The sequence below is a fragment of the Callithrix jacchus genome, chromosome 7 (genome assembly GCF_049354715.1).
Source record: "Callithrix jacchus isolate 240 chromosome 7, calJac240_pri, whole genome shotgun sequence".
Classification (NCBI taxonomy): Eukaryota; Metazoa; Chordata; class Mammalia; order Primates; family Cebidae; genus Callithrix; species Callithrix jacchus.
In genome coordinates, this window is record NC_133508.1 from 24615001 (window position 1) to 24636208 (window position 21208).

A 21208-nucleotide genomic window follows, 5' to 3' on the forward strand; every position below is an offset into this window, starting at 1 on the left:
GAAGGAAGGAAGGGAGGGAGGGAGGGAGGGAGGGAGGGAGGGAGGGAAAAGGAAAGGAAGGGAAGGGAGGGAAGGAGGGAAAAGGAAAGGAAGGGAAGGAGGGAAGGGGAAGAAAGGGGGAAAGGAAAGAAAAGACTTTCCAAATCACAGTAATTCAGAGGCTAGGATGGTCAGTCTGAGACAGTGTGCTTCTTTGCTCATTCATTCATTCACTCAGTGGATGCTGAGTATCTGTTATGTAGACATCACTGCTTTAGCTGCTGGACATCCAGCAGTGAACAAAGCAGACTAAAAATACTTGCCTTCATTGAACTTACAGTCTAAGGACCAAGTTTCAGGGGTTTGGGGGGTGGTAGAGACAGACAAGGAACAAATAAATAAAATCTATAGCATGTTAGATGGCAGGGTTGCTGGATTTAGCAAATGAAAATGCAGGATGCCCAGCTAAATTTGAATTTCAGGTAAACAGTGAATTTTTTTTCAGTATAAGTATATTCCATGCCATATTTGGGATATACTTATGCTAAAAATACTCCTCTATTATTTATGTGAAATGCAAATTTAACTGGGCAATCCTGTACTTTATCTGGCAACCCTATTTGAGGGAAATAAGGTTGTAGGGAAAAATAAAGCAGGAAAAGGAATAGGAAATGGGGGGTGAAACTGTAAAGAGGATTATTAGAAAGAGCTTCACTGAGGTGATATTTGAGCAAAAACGAGATAGGTAATAGCAATAATCTAATGTATTCAAAGAACAGCGAGAACATGGGAGAAGAATGAGAGGGAAACAGGTTGAGAAGTAATCCCAGGCCAGATCACCTAGGGCCTATAAAACCATCTAAGAACTAGAGCTTTTATTTTGAAGGAGGTGGGAATCTCCTGGCAGGTGGGACTGGTCCTTTTTTTTTTTTTAGAGATAGGTTCTCACTTGTTACCCAGACTGGAGTGCAGTGGTGTAATACTAGCTCACTGCAGCCTGTAAAAAGACAAATAGGTATTTGTCTTTTTAAAGGCGTAATACTTGGTGCTGTATTGAGCACAACCCAAGTGGGGTTGGGAGAAGGGCAGGGAGGCCTTTAGGAGGCTTCTGCAGCCAAGGAGGCAAGAACCAGGGCTAGCTTGGACCAGGTGGTGATAAGCAAGCAGAATCTAAATGCGTATTGAAGGTAAAACCAAAACTCTTTGCTCTAGCCTGAGCAGTATAGTGAGACCCCATCTCTAGAAAAAAATTTAAAAAATTAGCCAGGCGTAGTGGCACGTGCTTGTAGTCCCAGCTGCTTGGGAGGCTGAGGCAGGAGGATCACTTGAGCCAGGAAACTGCACTTAACCATGATCACACCACTGCACTCCAGCTTGGGTAACAGTATAAGGTTCTGAAAGAAAAAGAGAAAGAGAGGAAGGGAGAAAGGGAGGGAGGGAGGGAGGAAAGAAAGAAAGAAGGAAAGGAGGGAGGGAGGAAAGAAGGAAGGAAGGAATGGAGGGAGGGAGGAAGGGAGGAAGAAAAGACAGAGAAAAGAGAAGAGATGAGACAAAAGCAATTGCTAAAGGATTCAATGTGGGAGGTAAGAGAAAGGAGGAGTTAGAGATGACTTCCAAAATTTTGGTATGACAAGCTGGGAGAATGGAGTTGCCATTTGCCTAAGTAGAGGAGCATTTACGAAGACTAGATGAGAGGGTGTTTATAGTTTGGGGGTCTGAGGAGCAGAAAATCTTTTGATAGGTTAGGATTGAGAAGTTTATCAGGCATCCAAGTGGAGATGTTGATTGCAATTTGGATATTGCTGACTTGCGCTGAAGGAAGACTGATAACTGAGAGATCCCCTAGGATTGAATCTGTGCAGAAGAAAAAGTCCAAAGGATGTCCCCCCACCACCCCAGGGCATTCCAGCATCTAGAGATCAGGGAGATGGGAAGGAAGGGCTGGAAAAATGGCAAATGTGGAATAAAAATCCAAGTTAGATTTTTAAATCCTGTCCAGTCCTGGGTGAATAAGATGCTAGAGCGAAGCGTGGCTTCATTTTTAGTTTTCCTGGTGAGCGCCAGTGCCGCAAGGGAGAGCAGCATCTCTGACGCTAACATCACCCATAATGCCCATTTCTATCATTGCACTCCCTCTTCTGTCTGCCTGTGTATCTGCTTTACCTGATTACAATGTGATATTCCACAGCAAGGACTATGTCTTATTTATTCACAGTTTGCATTTCCAGCCCCTAGCAGAGCACCAGGCACAGGAGAAGGTACTCAATAAGCATTCTTTGAATGGAAGGCTGATTATACCACTCCAGGAGTTTGAGTTTATTATCCTACTGTAGATAAGGCTCCCTGGGGTGATCATGTAACTTACTGTCCAAATGAGATCCCTTTGAGAGTGAAAGGGAACACTACAAATAATTTCACTGGAACAGCAGTTGTAACGCAGAGCTGTTTTGGCAAAGGTGGGGCATATGATCACCCTAAGAATAGCTCTAATCAATGAAGCTTCCACAGCTGAATAGCCCGGCTACCAGGTAAATAACAATGGGAAAGTGTAGTGCACGGTGTGCGTTGCAGAGTAGGCCTCAATAATTATTGGCGGAACCTGAATCTAACTGTATCATATTCCCTTTGAAGGCCATGGGCTCTTCAGTGTGGCCCTGGGGGATAGGAATTCCTTGGATGACTCTGTCCACAGCAGTCCTGACATGTGTGCTTTTGCTCTGGTCTCCAAGCTCTTGAAACCTCTATGCAAGTGAAGTGCTATCTGCCCACTTGCTTGCCTTCCCCACCCTCTGATTGGCAGCAAGCCTGGGGAATCACAGATATGCGGAAGCCTCCTCTAAAGCAGCCCCTTCAGTCTCTGTACCCTTACCCCATTTCATTCTTCAAAGCACTTATCACTACATGACATTTAGAGAATATATTATTTGTTTGTGGTCGACCCCTCTATTTCAAATGTGGACTTCCCTATGAGGGAATTAAGTCAGTCTTGATCTATTTCGCCACTCTATCTCCTGACAACTTTTGGTGTAGAAGCAGGCAGTCAATAAATATTTGTATGAATGAATGAATCAATCAATCAATGCTTGACACAGAATGCTTTTCTGGGAATTGGAGGTCCTGTCTCTAGTTTGTCTAAGATCTATGCCAGATATCCTCTTCATCATTGACAAAATTTTGAGATACTATGGAGGAATAGAATGACCTGGTTTCAGCTGTAATTTCTGTGCTGATTTGTGTATATGGTGAAGATCTTTTTTTTTTTGAGAGTTTCGCTCTTGTTACCCAGGCTGGAGTGCAATGGCGCGATCTCGGCTCACTGCAACCTCCGCCTCCTGGGTTCAGGCAATTCTGCTGCCTCAGCCTCCTGAGTAGCTGGGATTACAGGCATGCGCCACCATGCCCAGCTAATTTTTTGTATTTTAGTAGAGACGGGGTTTCGCCATGTTGACCAGGATGGTCTCGATCTCTTGACCTCGTGATCCACCCGCCTCGGCCTCCCAAAGTGCTGGGATTACAGGCGTGAGCCACCGCGCCGGGCCATGGTGATGATCTTTATGAAAGTCACAAGTGAGCTAACCCCATCACTTTGGGATGCTGAGGCAGGAGCATCACTTGAGGCCAGGAGTTCTAGACCAGTCTGGGCGACATAGTAAGACCCCATCTCTACAAAAAATTTTTTTTCTAAGTAGCCATGCATGGTGGTGTGAACTTGTAGTTCTAGTCACTCCACGTTCTGAGGCAGGAGGATCACTTGAGCCCAGGAGTTCGAGGTTGCAGTGAGCCACGATTGCATCACTGCATTCCAGCCTAGGTGACAGATCAAGACCCTGTTTCTAAAAACAAAGAAATAAAAACAAGGGGGCTGGAAAACTGAGGGATGCTGTAGGAGCCTGCGGCCCGCTAACTGATGATGTTTATTAATCTGATAGGCTAATTGTCGTAACCACCCTCTAATCTTGGTGGCTTTGCATGACCAAGGTTGATTGCTCACACATACACACCATGGTGTGATTTCGGTGGCCAGGTGGACTTCCTGGGCGGCCACTGAAGTTCCTCCTGCCCTGTCACTATGCCATCCCCCAGGGCCTTCGAGGGCTCTGCTGGATCCTTTGTATTCAACTGGACAGAGTAAAGAGAGAACATGGAAGGTTATTCAAGAGGTCCAGGGGCCCCCATTGAAGGCAGGCCACGTGACTTCTGCCCACAGTGCATTCATTGCCTGGAATTAGTACAAGGCCCCAGTGAGATGGAGCTGGATGGAAAATGCAGTCTTCCTGTGTGTAGCAGGAGAGGGTTCTGGCTGAACACATAGGGCTGTCTCTGCCCCAGTACAACCAGACCAAACAGCAACTTCCCATGATGTTCCCTGTGACAAGAGAGCTTCCCAGCACAATCGAGAGGAGACAACAAACCAGAAGCCACTGGAAAGAAGAGAGGGACACTTTCCCTGAGGAGTCTGCGGCCTCCCTAATCTTGACCCAGGAATACAATCTGAGGGAAGCGGTCAGCATTGCTGCTGGCTCTGGAGCAGGTGTGGAATGGCTGGGTGATGCAAGGTCGCAAATTCCCGGCTACAGGTCAGCTGACCCAGCCAGAGTAACCGGAGTTGAGGCGAAGAAGCTGGCTGGGGCAGCGCCTGCAGTCGCCTGCCTGCGGGACTTGCAGTGTGGCTTTCTCCTTGAGGACGCCCCGTCGTCCATGAGCCTCTGCGTGTTTGGTGCCTGCCCCAGTCCCTACTTCCCACGTTCTCTTTCCAGAATGCCAAATCCTAGCCTGGGAGCCCCGTGGATCCCTGAAGAGTGTCCCTGTAGCACTTTTGCCTGCCATGTCTTCACTTCTCCAGGGAATGTTCCAGGAGTTTACTCGGCTTTAAGCGTTTATGTTGCTCTTTGCCCTGCTTGAAATGAGCTCCCAGGAGGAGTTGCCCTGGGCTCTGCAGAGGCTGGGAGGGGCAGGAAGGGGAAACAGGGCTGCTTTTCAGCCAAAATTGTTCAGCAAGCCCAAGCCTTGCCTTCATGCTACAGCTTCATTATTTTGTTTGACAAGGATTCCCAGAATAGCGAACAGCTAGACACACCCGTGTTGAAATGTTAACACCAAAGCGCATTCCAAACAAGAAATCGAGTTGTATTTCTGTTTTGATGGCTTGGATAACCCACACTTGAGCTTTTCTCTATTCATGTGGATAATGAGGAGTTGGCCAGGCTCAGATCTCTGACAACATGGCTGTGGAATTGTGACTAAATGTCCTCTGCCTGCTCCCTCTTGTTTGAAATCCTTCTTAGTTTTTCTCCACTGAAAAGACCACTTTCTCCCCAAATTGCTAGAATGGTAGAGTTGTCGCTTTTCCCTTAGGTGTGAGACCTGACAGCTTCCAAGAGCTGAGCCCTGTGGAGGAAAAGGCTCAGATGACGGATGGGGTAAAGTGGCTTTGTGTGGAAAGTGGCGTTGGGTGGCTCTGAGTGCCGGTGACAGTGGACCAGGTGCCTCGAGGTAGGAGGGGAGGCAGGCAGGATTCTAGAGCATTGGGCATTGGGTGGACAAGGCGGGAAATGAAGACCGAAGGACGGTAAGAGCTCCGGAGGCAATCCAGTGTTTGCCGAGTGGCTCCATTGAGCCTTCCAGCCTCGGTAACAGTTGATGCTGTTTGTACCTTTCCTCCAAATCACATCAATCCTTGTTAAGCAACTGGAGACATTTTAGAAAAATCTACAAGAAAGAGAAAAAACAGAAAAGCAATACGAGGTTGATGTGACCTTCCCAGAGAAAAGTGCTGGGAAAAAACCGAGGGTTTGTTGAGTTTAGTCCAGTAAATCAGGGCTGCTCAAAGATTAACGTGGACAGAAGATTGGCTCTGACCCCCAAAACTCTCTCCTTCCAGGTCCCTTCCCATCTCATTTCAAAAAAGAAAGTATCGTCTCTGAGGGTTTAGCGTCCTGGCTGTCTAGACCTCTTCTGATGGTCTTTGGATGAAACAATAGATCATATGAGCCTATGAGGCATAATAAGGCAGAATGCAACTTTCTTCCTTGTTGCTGGGATTGGACATGCATGGACGTTTATCGGTATTGCTGTATATGTGTATGTGGATGGATGTGTGTTATGCCTGCATATGAAACCACCTTTTCAGAGGCTCGGTTCTGTTAATTAATCTGTCCTGGATAACTTAGATTAAAAATATGGTTCCTTGATAACATCAAGTTTAATCTTCAAACTCCACTTAAAAGTCAATAGCGTTCCCAGGTGTGATGGCTTATGCTTGTAATCCCGGCACTTTGGGAGACTGAGGCAGGTGAATCATTTGAGGTCAGGAGTTCAAGACCAGCCTGGCCAACATGGTGAAACCCCACCTCTACTAAAAATACAAAAATTAGCCAGGCATGGTGGCACATGCCTGTAATTCCAGTTGCTAGGGAGGCTGGAGCACAAGAATCACTTGAACTCGGGAGGTGGAGGTTGTAGTGAGCTGAGATTGCACCACTGCACTGCAGCCTGAGTGATGGAGTGAGACTCTGTGTCAAAAAAGAAAAAATAAAATAAATAAAGATAAATTAGCCAGGCATGGTGGCACTCATCTGTGGTTCCAGCTAGTCAGGAGGCTGAGGCAAGAGGATTGCTTGGGCCCAGGAGGTCAAGGCTACAGTGAGCAATGATCATGCTACTGCACTCCAGCCTGGGTGACAAAGCAAGACCCTGTCTCAAAAAAAAAAAAAAAAAAAAAAGCACTAGTGTTATATCAAATATACAACAATTTTGGCTGATATGAAACATGCACAACACACTCAAAAGATGAAGCTAAACCTCTTCAGATTGCACAGGTATTTATCAACCTGACATAGCATTTTCTGCATCTAGCTTTGCTCAGCAGATCCTGTTGTTTCTATATTATCAAGGAAGAGATCGTTTAAAAGGTAGCCATGATGTGAGTCTAAATGTTAGAGAGGTAACCTAAATAAACGAAGTGACAGTGTAGCCCCCAATGTCTTTGAAACCAACAGCTCCATCTTCTCCTCCTTTTAAACTTACTGCTGAAATGAATGAAAAGTAGAATTGACTAATTTGGCTTTGGTTTTCCGCCCATTCCCCATCAGTGTCTGATGGAGATGCTATAATTAGCAATGTAATGAGAATTGAAGGGTAAACAAGAAGAATTACTCCCAGAACACACATCAAGGGTTAGAAGACTGGAACAGGAGAACTAGCCTGAGATTAAAATATTTTCTCTGCCCAACCAAGGGGCATCTCTATAACTAGAGTTCTATACACAGATTTTTCTAGGCAAAGACAAGAGGAAGAGTATTGGCATTGCTTTCAGGAAACTGGTTTATGCCTAAACTCTCAACACCTGTTGCTTTGCAAAACTAGTGTGAAGGTTTGGTTCTCTGTTTATCTAGGATTCAAATGAGCAGAACTCTCAAATATTGAATCTCGGCCGGGTGCGGTGGCTCAAGCCTGTAATCCCAGCACTTTGGGAGGCCAAGGCGGGTGGATCACGAGGTCAAGAGATCAAGACCATCCTGGTCAACATGGTGAAACCCTGTCTCTACTAAAAATACAAAAAATTAGCTGGGCATGGTGGTGCGTGCCTGTAATCCTATCTACTCAGGAGGCTGAGGCAGGAGAATTGCCTGAACCCAGGAGGCGGAGGTTGCGGTGAGTGGAGATCGCGCCATTGCACTCCAGCCTGGGTAACAAGAGCAAAACTCCGTCTCAAAAAACAACAACAAAAAAATTGAATCTCTATTTTCCTGCACTTAATTTGTAAAGATAAACAATTGACAAATATGCTGTTATTGGAAACTTATTTAAAAAAACAATTAGAATAGTTTTAAAAGATTTAGAGGTAGATGGCTCTTTGCATACCTAATGCTAGTTCAGTCATCTTCATTTTATTCATGAGGAAAATGAGACAGAGAGGTCACATTGTTTGTTCTAAATGTCAGATAAAAGCCACAATTCCTGAGATCCAGCCTAGTACTTTTTCCAGGGAATTCAATGACAAGGAAACATTATTCTGCCTCTATCAGCAATACTGTATGATAAGAACTGTTCTCCGTGAGGAGCCTGACTTCATGAAGAGAGACTAACTCCTGAAGCGCTTCTGAATGTTTTAATTTTTCTCCCTAATCTATTTGTTGTTTAAAAAAGTAACTCTCTTTTCTCAGCTAGCTGGAATATTCAAACCTGTTACCCCATCTCCCATCCGTTGAGGATAAATGGAGATTCCCTATACATGCTACTCACTCTCGGGATTGACATTGCGTGGCTTAGTTTATCTGTTCTTAGCAGAAACCAGCTTGTCCCTTAAAAGCCAGCTCAGAAGGCAGGATGTCTAAGGTCCAGGCTGTTAGGATGTACCATTGCTCTTCCTTTTCACTGTGAGTTTTAGGTAAAGTCCACTTAAGTGAAATTCATCTAAGCCTTTACTTTATAAGCCCTCGATGGTTACTTCTGATGATATTCTTATGCTTGCTTGGTTTGTGCCAATACGAGAAAACAGAATTTTCAAATGGTTCACATGTGTCAGTGATTACTTACGTACAGGGTGATAGCTATTTTTGTTCTTGGTGATGAAGCAAATGTTTCAGAAACCCTATTGAGCTTACATAACAATCCTGTTACCAGAATGAAACTGTTATTAAAAATACAGAAATAATCAGAGTCACTGGAGTTAACTCTTTCTATAATTACAGACAAGGGTAAGGAGTAACCCGATTGCCTGCACGCAAGTAGCCTAAACAAGTGTTCTTGTGGGTTTTCTTGTTATTATGTTTTGAGACAGGGTCTCACAACTGTCACCTACCCAGGCTGGAATGCAGTGGCACGATCATAACTCACTACAGCCTTGACCTCCTAGTCATCTTTCTCCAGCCTCCTGAGAAGCTGGGGCCACAGGCATGCACCACTACACCTGGCTAATTTTAATTTTTTGTAGAGATTGGGGTCCACCATGTTACCCAGGCTGGTCTAGAACTCCTGGGCTCAAGGGATCCTCCTGCCTTAGCCTCCCAAAGTGCTGGGATTACAGGCAGGAGCCACAATGCCCAGTGAACATCTTTATCTCTAAGGTATGATTTTTCATATTTCTTTGATTGTGGATTTTCTCCCCTTCCTGCTGCAAAGCGAAAAAAGAAAAAGAAAAAAGATTTGCAAAGTTAACATTCATACATTAACAACTGCCGCAAACCCTCATGGTGTTCTGCAAATGAGATTTCTAGTGTGAAGCCATTAATTGTGAACTGATTTTTTTTGTCTTTCAGAACAAGGCAAAGGCAATCTGCATGTAACATCACTAGAAGATGCAGAATGCCGCAGAACCAAGGAACGCCTTTCTAATGGAAACAGTCGTGGTTCAGTTTCCAAGTCTTCCCGCAATATCCCAAGGAGACATACCCTAGGGGGGGCCCGAAGTTCCAAGGAAATACTGGGAATGCAAACATCTGAGATGGATCGGAAGAGAGAAGCGTTCCTAGAACATCTGAAGCAGAAATACCCTCATCACGCCTCCGCAATCATGGGTCACCAAGAGAGGCTGAGAGACCAGGTAAAAATATGCTCTCATTTCTCCTTGTGTAGTTCATTCTTTAATGAACATCGAGGAAAGCAAAGTGACTTTCAGTGTAAAAGGCAAAGGATAGTTAAATGGACTGTGCATACTACTTAGTTGTTCTGGATCTCTTTGGGGGCTTGGGAGGAGGATGCTGGGTGTGGAAAACTTCTGCCCTCAAGCTCAGTCTTCTTTGCCAATACAGCAAGAGAACAGGAGGCTAGGCCAGAGAGGAATGGCCTAGAGAGTATGCGGTTCCCCAAAAGAGTGTTCCCATGTTCAACCACAAACACATCTGAAGTACAGGTAATGAATGGGTATTACTTTACTGAGGAAAGCATGGCCCCAGCTACTGTGTACCCTGAAAGCACAGAGTGCTTAGCCTGTGAATGAATGAATGAATACACAAATACATAAATTTATTTTCAGGGTAAAAAAGATCTTAGAGACATAGATGACTTGCAGTAACTCCTTTTCTTTAAGAAGTTGATATTAGGATTTTGTTTCTGCTCTTCTTTTTTTTTTTTTTTAGTTGTTTCAGATGGGATCTTCCTTTATTCCCCAGGCCAGAGTGCAGTAGTGGGATCACAGATCACTGCAGCATAGAATTCCTGCACTCAAGATCCGCTGACCTCAGCCTCCTGAGTAGCTGGGACTACAGAGATGTACCACCATGCCTGGCTAATTTTTTAATTTTTGGTAGAGATAGGGTCTTGCTCTATGGACCAGGCTGATCTTGAAGTCCTGGCCTCAAGTGATCCTCCTGCCTCTGCCTCCCAAAGTACTGGAATTACAGGCATGAACCACTGTGCCTGGCATTTTTTTCTTTTTAATCACAGATGTGCTCCTTCTACACGCCTTGCTTTGTGCTTTCTGTCTTCACTTACTTCTTTCCTCTGGTTATTTTGACAGCCACATGGACATCACCCAATTGTAGCTAGGGATGTTTTTGTGCCTTGGCTGTGTGCAGTTACTTTTTAGTAGATAGAGCAGGCTTGGGGTCACAGGAGATATGAGGCCTCCTCTACCGACCTCACTGGTGTGTTATCAGGTTGACCTTTGAGTGTGGAGAATGTAGGGAAGGAAGCAGAAAGCACTTAGCCATATGTGTGATGGGTGGGCACGGGAAGGAAGACAGGCTGATACTGATTTCCACACAAGGGAGACAAGTGGAGTGTTTTAAGTCTCCTATCTTCCCAGTTAGGTGTAAAAATTATGTCTAACTTACTCAGCTTTTGATTACCCATGGAAATGGACATTGGCATCAGCCTGAATAATTGAAATCTAGTTTATTCTCAATCTCATATTCTTTCATACGTTCAATCTTCTCTTCTAGGGCATCATTATCTGAGTGGCTTAAAATATAGAACGTGCTTTATGGACTTCATGTTTGCTTTTTGTTCACAATTCCAACAGTCAGTAAACCCAGAAGAGGAGAAAAGAACAAGAATCCTGGTTGCTGTAAAATGGGCTAATGATTAATTCTTTGACAATTTTAAAAAGGAGCTGGGCACAGTGGCTCATGCCTGTAATCCCAGCACTTTGGGAGGCCAAGGCAAGAGGATCGCTTGAAGCCAGGAGCTTGAGACTAGCCTGGGTAACAGTGAGACCCCATCTCTGCAAAAACAAAAATTTTTAATTAGCTGGGTATGGTGGCATACACCTGTAGTCCCAGCTACTCAGGAGGCTGAGGTAGGAGATCACTGAAACCCAAGAATGAGACCCTCTCTCTTAAAAAAAAAAAAAAAGTATTAATTTTGCTGAGAAATATAGAACTTGGCCTGTCAAAAATATGTCAGTGATTATTGTTAGTCTTCTTATTTTGTGGTGTCATAATTGCTATTGCTATAATAATGGTGGCTTTGGTTAAAACAATTACAAGGGGATTCTAACTGTAATGAAGGTTGAAAGGAGTAATGAACATATTTTGGTGCCCTCAAGCTCTGATCTGCTGTTACGTACCACTAATTCTGCCCTGACTGGCCAGCTTTCCCTTCTCTGGGTAATACGGAATGAACAAGTCACATTCTGTCTTTCTGCTTCTTTCGTATTCCAAGCTGACCCTCCAGAAGGGGAGAAATTTTAATGCATGAATCTATGTACACATTTTCATTCTGCTGTGAAGAGGAAAGGGATCCTGATCCAGACCCCAAGAGGGGGTTCTTAAATCTCCCACAAGAAAGAATGCAGGGCAAGTCTGTAAAGTGAAAGCAAGTTTTTATTTTATTTTATTATTTTTTTTAAAGGCTAAGTTTCACTCTTGGTGCCCAGGCTAGAGTATAGTGGCGCTATCTTGGCTCACCACAACCTCTGCCTCCCAGGTTCAAGTGATTCTCCTGCCTCAGCCTTCCTAGTAGCTGGGATTACAGGCAGGCACCACCATGCCTGGCTAATTTTTTTGTATATTTAGTAGAGATGGGGTTTCTCCATGTTGGCCAGGCTGGTCTCAAACTCCTGACCTCAGGTGATCCAACTGCCTCAGCCTCCCAAAGTGCTGGGATTACAGGCGTGAGCCACCGTGCTCAGCAAGAGCAAGTTTATTGGGAAAGCGAAGAAATAAAAGAATGGCTACTCCATAGAGCAGCCCCCAGGGCAGCTGGTTGCCCGATTTTATGGTTATATCTTGATATGCTAAACAAGGGATGGATTATTCATGCCTCCCCTTTTTAGACCACATAGGATAATTTCCTGATGTTGCCATGGTGTTTGTAAACTGTCTGGGCACTGGTGGGAGTGTAGCAGTGAAGATGGCCTGAGGTCACTCTTGCGGTCACGTTGGTTTTCGTAGGTTTTGGCCGGCATCTTTACTGTGACCTGTTATATCAGCAAGGTCTTTATGATCTGTATCTTGTGCTGACCTCCAATCTCACCCTGTGACTTAGAAAGTCTTAACCGTCTGGGAATGCAGCCCAGTAAGTCTCAGCCTCATTTTACGTAGCTCCTATTTAAGATGGAGTTGCTCTGGTTCAAACGCCCCTAACGCTGTCACTGCACTTCTGCAAGCAAACGCCAGCCAGCATTGTAAACATCGGAGATCAGTGTAGACATGGCCTACAAAATTGCTACAGATATGATCTCACCTCCTGTCTTTTCCACTCCTTTTCTCCTACCACCCAGTTCCTCTTTCCTGTCCTCCTCTCTGCAGTGTCATTTGTTCTTCCCAGACCTTCTGAGCGTGGACTATCCCAGGCTTTCTTTGCAGGAAGATTACACAGCCAGCTGTAAGAAGGAAGTCAGATAACACACATCTGATGCTGTTTTCCAGATACTGAGGCTCTTAATACCAGATGCTCTTCTGGTGGCTGTTTTCTGGCTTCCTCCCAGAGAAGTATCCTTGATAAGAAAAGAGCCAATAAGCAAGATAGAGAATAAGATGTTGAAAATGATTTATCTAGCATCTAACATGAAATCTCTTAAAATCTATATTCTTTTTTTTTTTTTTGAAGACAGGGTTCTTGCTCTGTTGCCCAGTCTAGAGCAGTGGCATGATCATGGATCACTGCAGCCTCGACCTCCCAGGCATAAGCAATCCTCCTGTTTAACCCCCGCCCCCAGGGAGCTGGGACTACAGGAGGGCACCACCATACCCGGCTGAAAATCTAGGTTCTAATTGCCTACTATTAAACATAAGAAGAATGAAAGCATGCCGTATGTTTCAAAATCTAATTTATAATACTAGAAGATTCACGGTTGCAAAACTTCTATTTGTCTTTAAAAAATATGCTGGTCAAGAGTTTTCTTTAGGCTAGATAATTGAAAGGCTAAGAGGTCACATTAACTCCCTTCTACAGTCTTCAAAAAAATGCAGGTGGCCATTATTGCAACATAATTCGGATCTATATAATAGTATCTGTTATTGTCAAGGACTCTTCTCAGCATAACCTAGGTCTTTTTAGTTGTGCAGGGCAATCAGGCTGTACAGCCCCATTGCCTGGTGGCTAAGGGCTTGGTTCTGGAGGCAGACGAGAACCAGAATCAGGATCCAGCCTTCACAATATGCTAACTGCATAATTGTATGATTTGGGCTAATAACTTAATCTTTCTCTCTTTTTGAGGGAGACTCTCACTGTCAGTCACCCAGATTGGAATGCAGTGGTGCAGTCTTGGCTCACTGCAACCTCTGCCTCCTGGATTCAAGCTCAAGGCTTGGGCCTCGAGCCTCCCAAGTAGCAGGGATTACAGGTTCGCACCATGCCCAGCTAATTTTTGTATTTTTAGTAGAGATGGAGTTTCATCATGTTGGCCAGGCTGGTCTCAAACTCAAGTGATTTGCCCACCTCAGCCTCCCAAAGTGTGGGGATTACAGGTGTGAGCCACTGCACCCGACCTTAATGGTTCACTCTTCTATCTCCGTTTCCTCCTTTGTTAAAGGACAACTATTGAGAAAAAACAATGATGGAACCATTTACTAAAATGGCATATTTTAGCATGATAATATTCTGGTTTATAGAGTCCCAAAGAAGAGTCTCAGAGGCTCTTATTTTATAATTAGTATTTAAAATCATTTGACTTTTTTATTTTTTGAGACCAGATCTCGCTCTCTCACCCAGTTGAAATGCAGTGGCATGATGGCAGCTCACTGCAGCCTTGAACTCCTGGGCTCAAATGGGCCTCTCACCTCAACCTCCTGAGTAGCAACTACAGGCAAACGTCACCAATTCTGCCAATTTTTAAAATTATTTGTAAGGGGAAAGGTCTTGCTGTGATGCCCAGGGTGGTCTCCAACTCCTGGCCTCAAGTGATCCTCTCACCTCAGCCTCCCAAAGTGCTGGGATGACCGGCGTAAGCCACCACACCTGGCCTCCTTTGACTTTTTTATTAACAAATATTTGAGTAGCTGAAGAGGTTAATCTTTTCCATTGATTAAAGAAGAACTTTATTATATATCTGAAACTGGGATTTTTCTTTCATCCAGAGGTTAGTATTCATATTTCTTTCATTTATTCATCCCATTTATATTTATTTGGCACCTCCCATGGTAAAGGTATTATGAAGAATGCAAAACATTAGACTTAACCCTGTGTCCAATTCAGTAAAAGAAATAGGCATTCACATATAAAGAGTAGTCTTTTGAGATCCAGCCCAGACCTCACGCCTTCTGAGATGGTCATAACATCTTCCGGTATTTACTGCAGTATTTACATTGTAGCATCTAATTAGGTTGCATCACATTTTTTTTTTTTTTTACATTTCTTATTCTCACCTACAATAAGCTTCTGGAGGTAGGAACCTTGTCTTACTACCATCTCCTCTTTTGCCTCTGTAAACTCAGCATTTAAGGGAATACACAACCTACATTAGGCTAGATCAAAAATATTTGTTGCATGAAGGAATGAGCCACTATTTCTAATGCTAAATACAGTATTGAGTATTAGACTTTCTAATAATACCCTATACAATATTTCTAATAGAGCACTATTTCTAAGAGAATGTGATAGGTGATATAGATACAGGGGTAGAGAGTCACAGCATTAAATGATTAATTGCGATTTGAGCAGTCAGAAAAAAGAGATTTCTTACTTTTTTTTTTTTTTTTTTTTGAGACGGAGTTTTCGCTCTTGTTACCCAGGCTGGAGTGCAATAGCATGATCTCGGCTCACTGCAACCTCCGCCTCCCGGGTTCAGGCAATTCTGCCTCAGCCTCCTGAGTAACTGGGATTACAGGCACGCGCCACCACGCCCAGCTAATTTTTTGCACTTTTAGTAGAGACAGGGTTTCACCATGTTGACGAGGATGGTCTCGATCTCTTGACCTTGTGATCCACCCGCCTCAGCCTCCCAAAGTGCTGGGATTACAGGCAAGATTTCTTAAGAAGTTAACAATGGCTAAGTAATTTTCTCCAAGTCAAGAAGCCGACATTAGAATCAGGGCCAGAATTTCCTGTCCTCAGAGGAGGTCTACAGAAAAAAGAAAAAAAAAAAAGAATTTCCACTTTATGGTCTTTTCATTCATTATGCACCTATGGATCTTGATTTTTTTCAAGGTTTTCTTCTCCCTCTAATTTTTCCAAAGTTTTTTTGACCTTGTGTATATCACGTTGGGTCAAGCAATAGAACCATAGACATGACTTCCATGGCCATTTCTTTAAAAAGGCAAATCTTACTCCATTCCAGGGCATATTAAATAACCATAGAGAATAGATTCCTCTGTGTATTTTATATAGAAAGAAAGTTGCTTCTTTCCAATAGCTCTGAGTTCAGAAAGCTGTGTAGTCCAGCAGTCCCTCACAGTTGTGATCACAGTGTAACTGCACAATTTGGAAATGGTTTTTTTTTATGTCTTCAGTAATAAATAGCTGTCTGATGGCTTCTCACCTGCAGAGACCAACTTTCCACTCCTAGTCTCAGAAACCATTCTGAAGTTAATTTTTCAATTTTTATTCTCAGTTACTCACAGAATTTCTACTTAACTTACTTGGTATGTAGAATCTACCTTGTGGTGTCAGTTAGTCTATGTGGATTCTTTTATCTAATGTGGTCAGACTGTAAGAGAGATTAGTAATACAGTTTAACCTAAAAATCTGACATGTCCAGCAAAGAGTAAGAGAGATGTAAAGATATTATTCTTTTCTCTCTCTCTCTCTTTTTTTTGTAGACAGAGTCTCACTCTGTAACCCAGGCTGGAGTGCAATGGCATGATCCTGGCTCACTGCGACCTCTACCTCCTGGGTTCCAGCAATTCTCCCACCTCAGCCTCCCAAGTATATGGGATTACAGAGGACTGTCACCATGCCCAGCTAATTTTTTGTACTTTTAGTAGAGATGGGGTTACACCATGTTGGTCAGGCTGGTCTCGAACTCCTGACCTTGGTGATCTGCCTGCCTCAGCCTCCCAAAGTGCTGGGATTACAGGTGTGAGCCTCTGCACCTGACTGGGATTATTCTTTAACATGAACATTACAGAAAGCAAAAATAAGGAGATAAGAAAATGAGCAACATATGATGAAATAGGGTGAGTGAGGTCAGGAGGTCATTTTTTTCTGGCTTCTCCCATCAGACCAGGGCTTTGTTACTGTCTCAGTGCCCCTTGGGCCTTCTTAGGGTTCCCTCCTCAACCATCCTCTCCTTTCAATGTGTTTGTATAGAAACTGCTCTGGAGACCAGGCAAGGTGTCTCACACCTGTAATCCCAACACCTAGGGAGGCTCAGGTGGAAGGATCACTGGATTATAGGAGTTTGAGACCAGCCTGGGCAACATGAGAAAGCCCCTACTCTACCAAAAATGCGAAAAGTTAGACGGGCATGATGACACATGCCTGTTGGGGGGCTAAGGTGAGAGGATCAATTGAGCACTGGAGGTAGAGGCTGCAGTGAGCCATGATTGCACCACCGCACTTCACCCTGGGCAGCAAAACGAGACCCCTTCTCAAAACAACAACAGCAACAGATCAAATACAAGTTATCATAAGAAAGCTGCAAACAGAAGTATGTCTTCAAGATGATGTACTCATCAGGATAGTCTATGAAGTTAGTGCAAAAGTAACTGTGGTTTTTGCCATTACTTTTGCACTAACCTAAGAGATTATGCTACTTAACAAATATACCCTGTGATTTATTAATATTGGTGGTATATTCTGGTATGACACAGAAACATTTTATGTCTCACACATGCAAAGCTTATTCTCACAATGACTTAGGAATTCTGGCTACTTCCCTTTTGAGATCACGACATCTCAACACATGGATTCCAGGTCACCACGACAAAGAGACAGAACTGATGGGCTGTATGCATGCTCTTAAATATATTGGCATGGAAGTGGCATATGCCACTGCACTTCATGGTTCTAGTACCTACTGGGATGTTTGTTGTATTCAGGTTTTGGCTGTGGAATCTAGCTTAAGACTAAAATCCTCCTGCCTTAGTTTCTTTCCTCAGCTCTCCTAATGTAATTGATTATCAATTTTGTTATGCCTAGCACTTTATCTGTACAATGACGTCACTGGCGTTTATACAGAATATAAACATAACAACAGATATTTCTATCTATAAGTAATGCATCTATGTCTTTGTGACTTATTTTTGATGAATTTCATTGTATCATAGCAGAACTCCACCATGGATTATGCTGCAGGCTGTAGATCTCAGGGAATAAACGTATTACCCTCTGTTATGTGTGAAAAACTCCAAATTCATTAGATATTCATCTGTCATATTTGTCTTGGCTCTGATCTATATCTGTCTATTCAAAATTTACATATGTGTATCTATATTTATGAAGGTACCTGCCAGCAAAGGGTGAAAAGTTAGGCTAATTGAAACTAAAGATACTTGAATACTAAACACTGTTCAGTAAATGGCGGCCTTCAGCCATGGTGAAGGTCTGGATAAAAGGCTAATGCTATAGAAAGGTAGCTTTTGAAAAATGAGGCATGTTTTGTAAATAAATAAATAGATAAGTAAAAAGTTTAGAAACTGTAGTGAAGGAACTAGACGTAGCTAAGAACTTCCTCTTTGGAGCTATTAACTTACTCTAATCCAATGGTGAAATGTTGGGAGAATAGCCATATTTAGTAGCAGCAGCTAGTCACTTGTGTGAACTGAATATGAGTTTACAGAGAAGTTTATTTATTTTTTTAATTAATTTGTTTTTTTGAGAGGGAGTCTCTCACTGTCACCTAGGCTGGAATGTAATGGCACTGTCTTGGCTCACTGCAACTTCCACCTCCCGGGTTCAAGCGATTCTCCTGCCTTAGCCTCCCGAGTAGCTAGCATTACAGTCTCACACCACCACGCCTAGCTAATTTTTGTGGTAGAGACAAGGTTTCACCACGTTGGCCAGGCTGGTCTCGAACACTGATCTCGTGATCCGCCTGCCTCAGCCTCCCAAAGTGTCGGGATTACAGGCATGAACCACAGCACCCGGCCTCAGAGCAGTTTCTTACCTAAACTTTTGGGGAAAAAGGACATATTTTTTTTTAACAATTAAGAAATCTAATATACTGTGTGCAGAGCAGATAATAGCACCAAAATCTCACAAATCACTACTAAAGAACTTACTCATGTAATCAAATTCCACCTATTCCCCAAAAACATATGTAAATAAAAACAAATAAATAAGCCACAATAGGAAGAGGGAAGAAACACCCTTACCCAAACTATCGAGAACACAGAGAAAGCCGGTAACATGCGTAGTATTTTTTTAGCACTATTTTTTCAACAACTATTAATAATGGTGAAAAAGTGGAAACGACCATAAGGAGAATATATTATTGCCATCAGCTAAAATCGCAGTGCTGTTTCTCTTTACACATATTACAGGTTGAGTATCCTTTATATGAAATGCCCAGGACCAGACATACTTCAGATTTCAAATTTTGGGGGTGGATCTTGAAATATCTGAATTATAGACTTACTGGTTGAATATCTCTAATTTGAAAATCTGAAATCCGAAATGCTCCAATGAACATGACCTTTGAGTGTCATGGTGCTACTCAAAGTCTCAGATTTTGGAGCTGTTCAGATTTTGAATTTTCAGATTAGGGATGCCGAATCTGCAGTATAGTTATCCCTCTACAACTCTGTGGAGTAGGCACTACTATCTGTTTTGTGTTTTTTTGTTTTTTTTGGAGTCGAAGTTTTGCGCTGCCATCCAGGCTGGAGTCCAGTGGCGCGATCTTGGTTCACTGCAGTCTCCGCCTCCTGGGTTCAAGCAATTCTCCTGCCTCGGCCTCCCAAGTAGCTGGGATTGCAGGTGTCTGAGCCATGCCTGGATAACTTTTGCATTTTTAGTAGAGACGAGGTTTCACCATATTGCCCGGGCTGGTCTTGAACTCCTGGCCTCAAGTGATCCACCCACCTTGGCCTCCCAAAGTGCTGGGATTACAGGCATGGGGTAGTCACTACTATTAACTGTAGTTAACAGAATGGAAAACAGAGGCACAAAGCAGTTTGGGCTTGTCCGAGGGGACCCAGCCAGTAAGTGGCAGCACCCGTATTTAAATCCAATTATCTTTCTGTGGGGCCTTGCTCTTGACTTTTGGTGAGACCAACTCTCTGATGGAGGATGGAACAGAAAGATGTCTGAAATGCTAAGGGAAAGAAGGACTAGACTGGAGTCCAGTCTGCCTAGTGTCAGTAGGTGTGAGTGAGATTTAGTGCTCATCCTAGAATGGAGGAAGTGCCAGCGTCCTGATTGGATCTGCCTTTAACAATTCGAAGAAGAAAAGGATTTTGGCACTAAAGAAGCAGTGGTGTACATGCCTGTAGTCCCAGCTACTCAGGAGGCTGAGTTGGGAGGATCATCCAAGCCCGGGAGGTCAAGGCTGCAGTGAGCTGAGCAGTGATGTGCCTCTGCACTCCAGCCTGGGTAACAGTGAGACTCGGTTTCATAAAGAAAGAAAGAAAAATAAAGAAGCAGTTGTATATATAGTGGTGAGTATGCAGCAAGTGAAAATTGAGAAGATGTTAAACATTTTCAGAGCACCCACTGCACATGAAAGAAGTATGGCGTTCATAACAGAATCACAAGTCCTATCTGGAGAATTTATACTATTGCATGCATGAGTGTGTGTTTAATGGAATACTGGAGGCCTGTGAGCAAAGAATATGACAAGATTGAATCAGTATAAAAACATCTCTTGACTGGGCGTGGTGGCCTGTAATCCTAGCACTTTGGGAGGCCGAGGTGGGCAGATCACAAGGTCAGGAGTTCAAGACCAGCCTGGCCAACATGGTGAAACCCCTTCTCTACTAAAAATACAAAAATTAGCAGGGCATGGTGGTATGCGCCTATAGTTTCAGCTACTTGGAAGGCTGAAGCAGGAGAATTGTTTGAACCAAGTATGCAGAGGTTGCAGTGAGCCAAGATCATGCCACTGCACTCCAGTTTAGGCGACAGAGTAAGACTTCTTCTCAAAAAAAAAAAAAAAAAAAACTCTTGTCCTCAGAGAAATTCCAGATAATCTTAGATGTGTCTAAGGAAAATCAGGATGTGGTCAGTCAGTGACCAGAGACAATCGTCATTTAAATTTGGGTGTAATGAAAAACCAAATTTTTTAAAACATGAACAGAAACAAGAGCCTAATATCTAAGACAGATGATGTTCCTCAAGGGATGAGATGAAGGAGCTAGCCTGAATGTGATTCCTGGAGGACTGATTTATATTTTACTTTTTATTTATGTATTCATTTTTGAGATGGCATCTCACTCTGTCACTCAGGCTAGAGTGCAGTGGTGCGATCTCAGCTCACTGCAACCTCCGCCTCCAGGGTTTAAGTGATTCCTCTGCCTCAGCTTTCCGAGTAGCTGGGACTACAGGCACATGCCACCATGCCTGGCTAATTTTTGTATTTTTAGTAGAGATGGAGTTTCATTCACCATGTTGGCCAGGTTGGTCTCAAACTCCTGACTTCAAGTGAATTCACCTGCCCTGGCCTCCCAAAGTGTTAGGATTACAGGCATGAGTCACTGCACCTGGCCAAGGACTGATATTTTGAATTGTGACTCAAAGGTCATTGAAGTACGTCTCAGAAGATTTGGACCATTACACAGTAGGACATCTTACAGCAGAGACTGAATAATTGAAAAGACTAAATTCAGGGGTTGCCGTTTTCTTTGCAAAATTGATTTACAGTTGACATTAATCACCCAGGATGCAGAAAAAGAGCATCCTAAATAGGGATCATTCATAACACATCACTTTTGATCCATGTTTAATTGGGTGCCACCAACCTCAGCATTAG

General features: G+C 43.4%; 1 protein-coding gene across 1 annotated transcript in view; it reads left to right on the forward strand.

The window, feature by feature from the left end:
- The window catches only part of KIAA1217 (KIAA1217 ortholog), an 820488-nt gene that overhangs the window by 483092 nt on the left and 316188 nt on the right, over window positions 1-21208 (forward strand). The window contains 1 exon segment of the mRNA XM_009000044.5: window positions 9240-9523. Coding sequence (XP_008998292.5) covers window positions 9240-9523 — 284 coding nt within the window.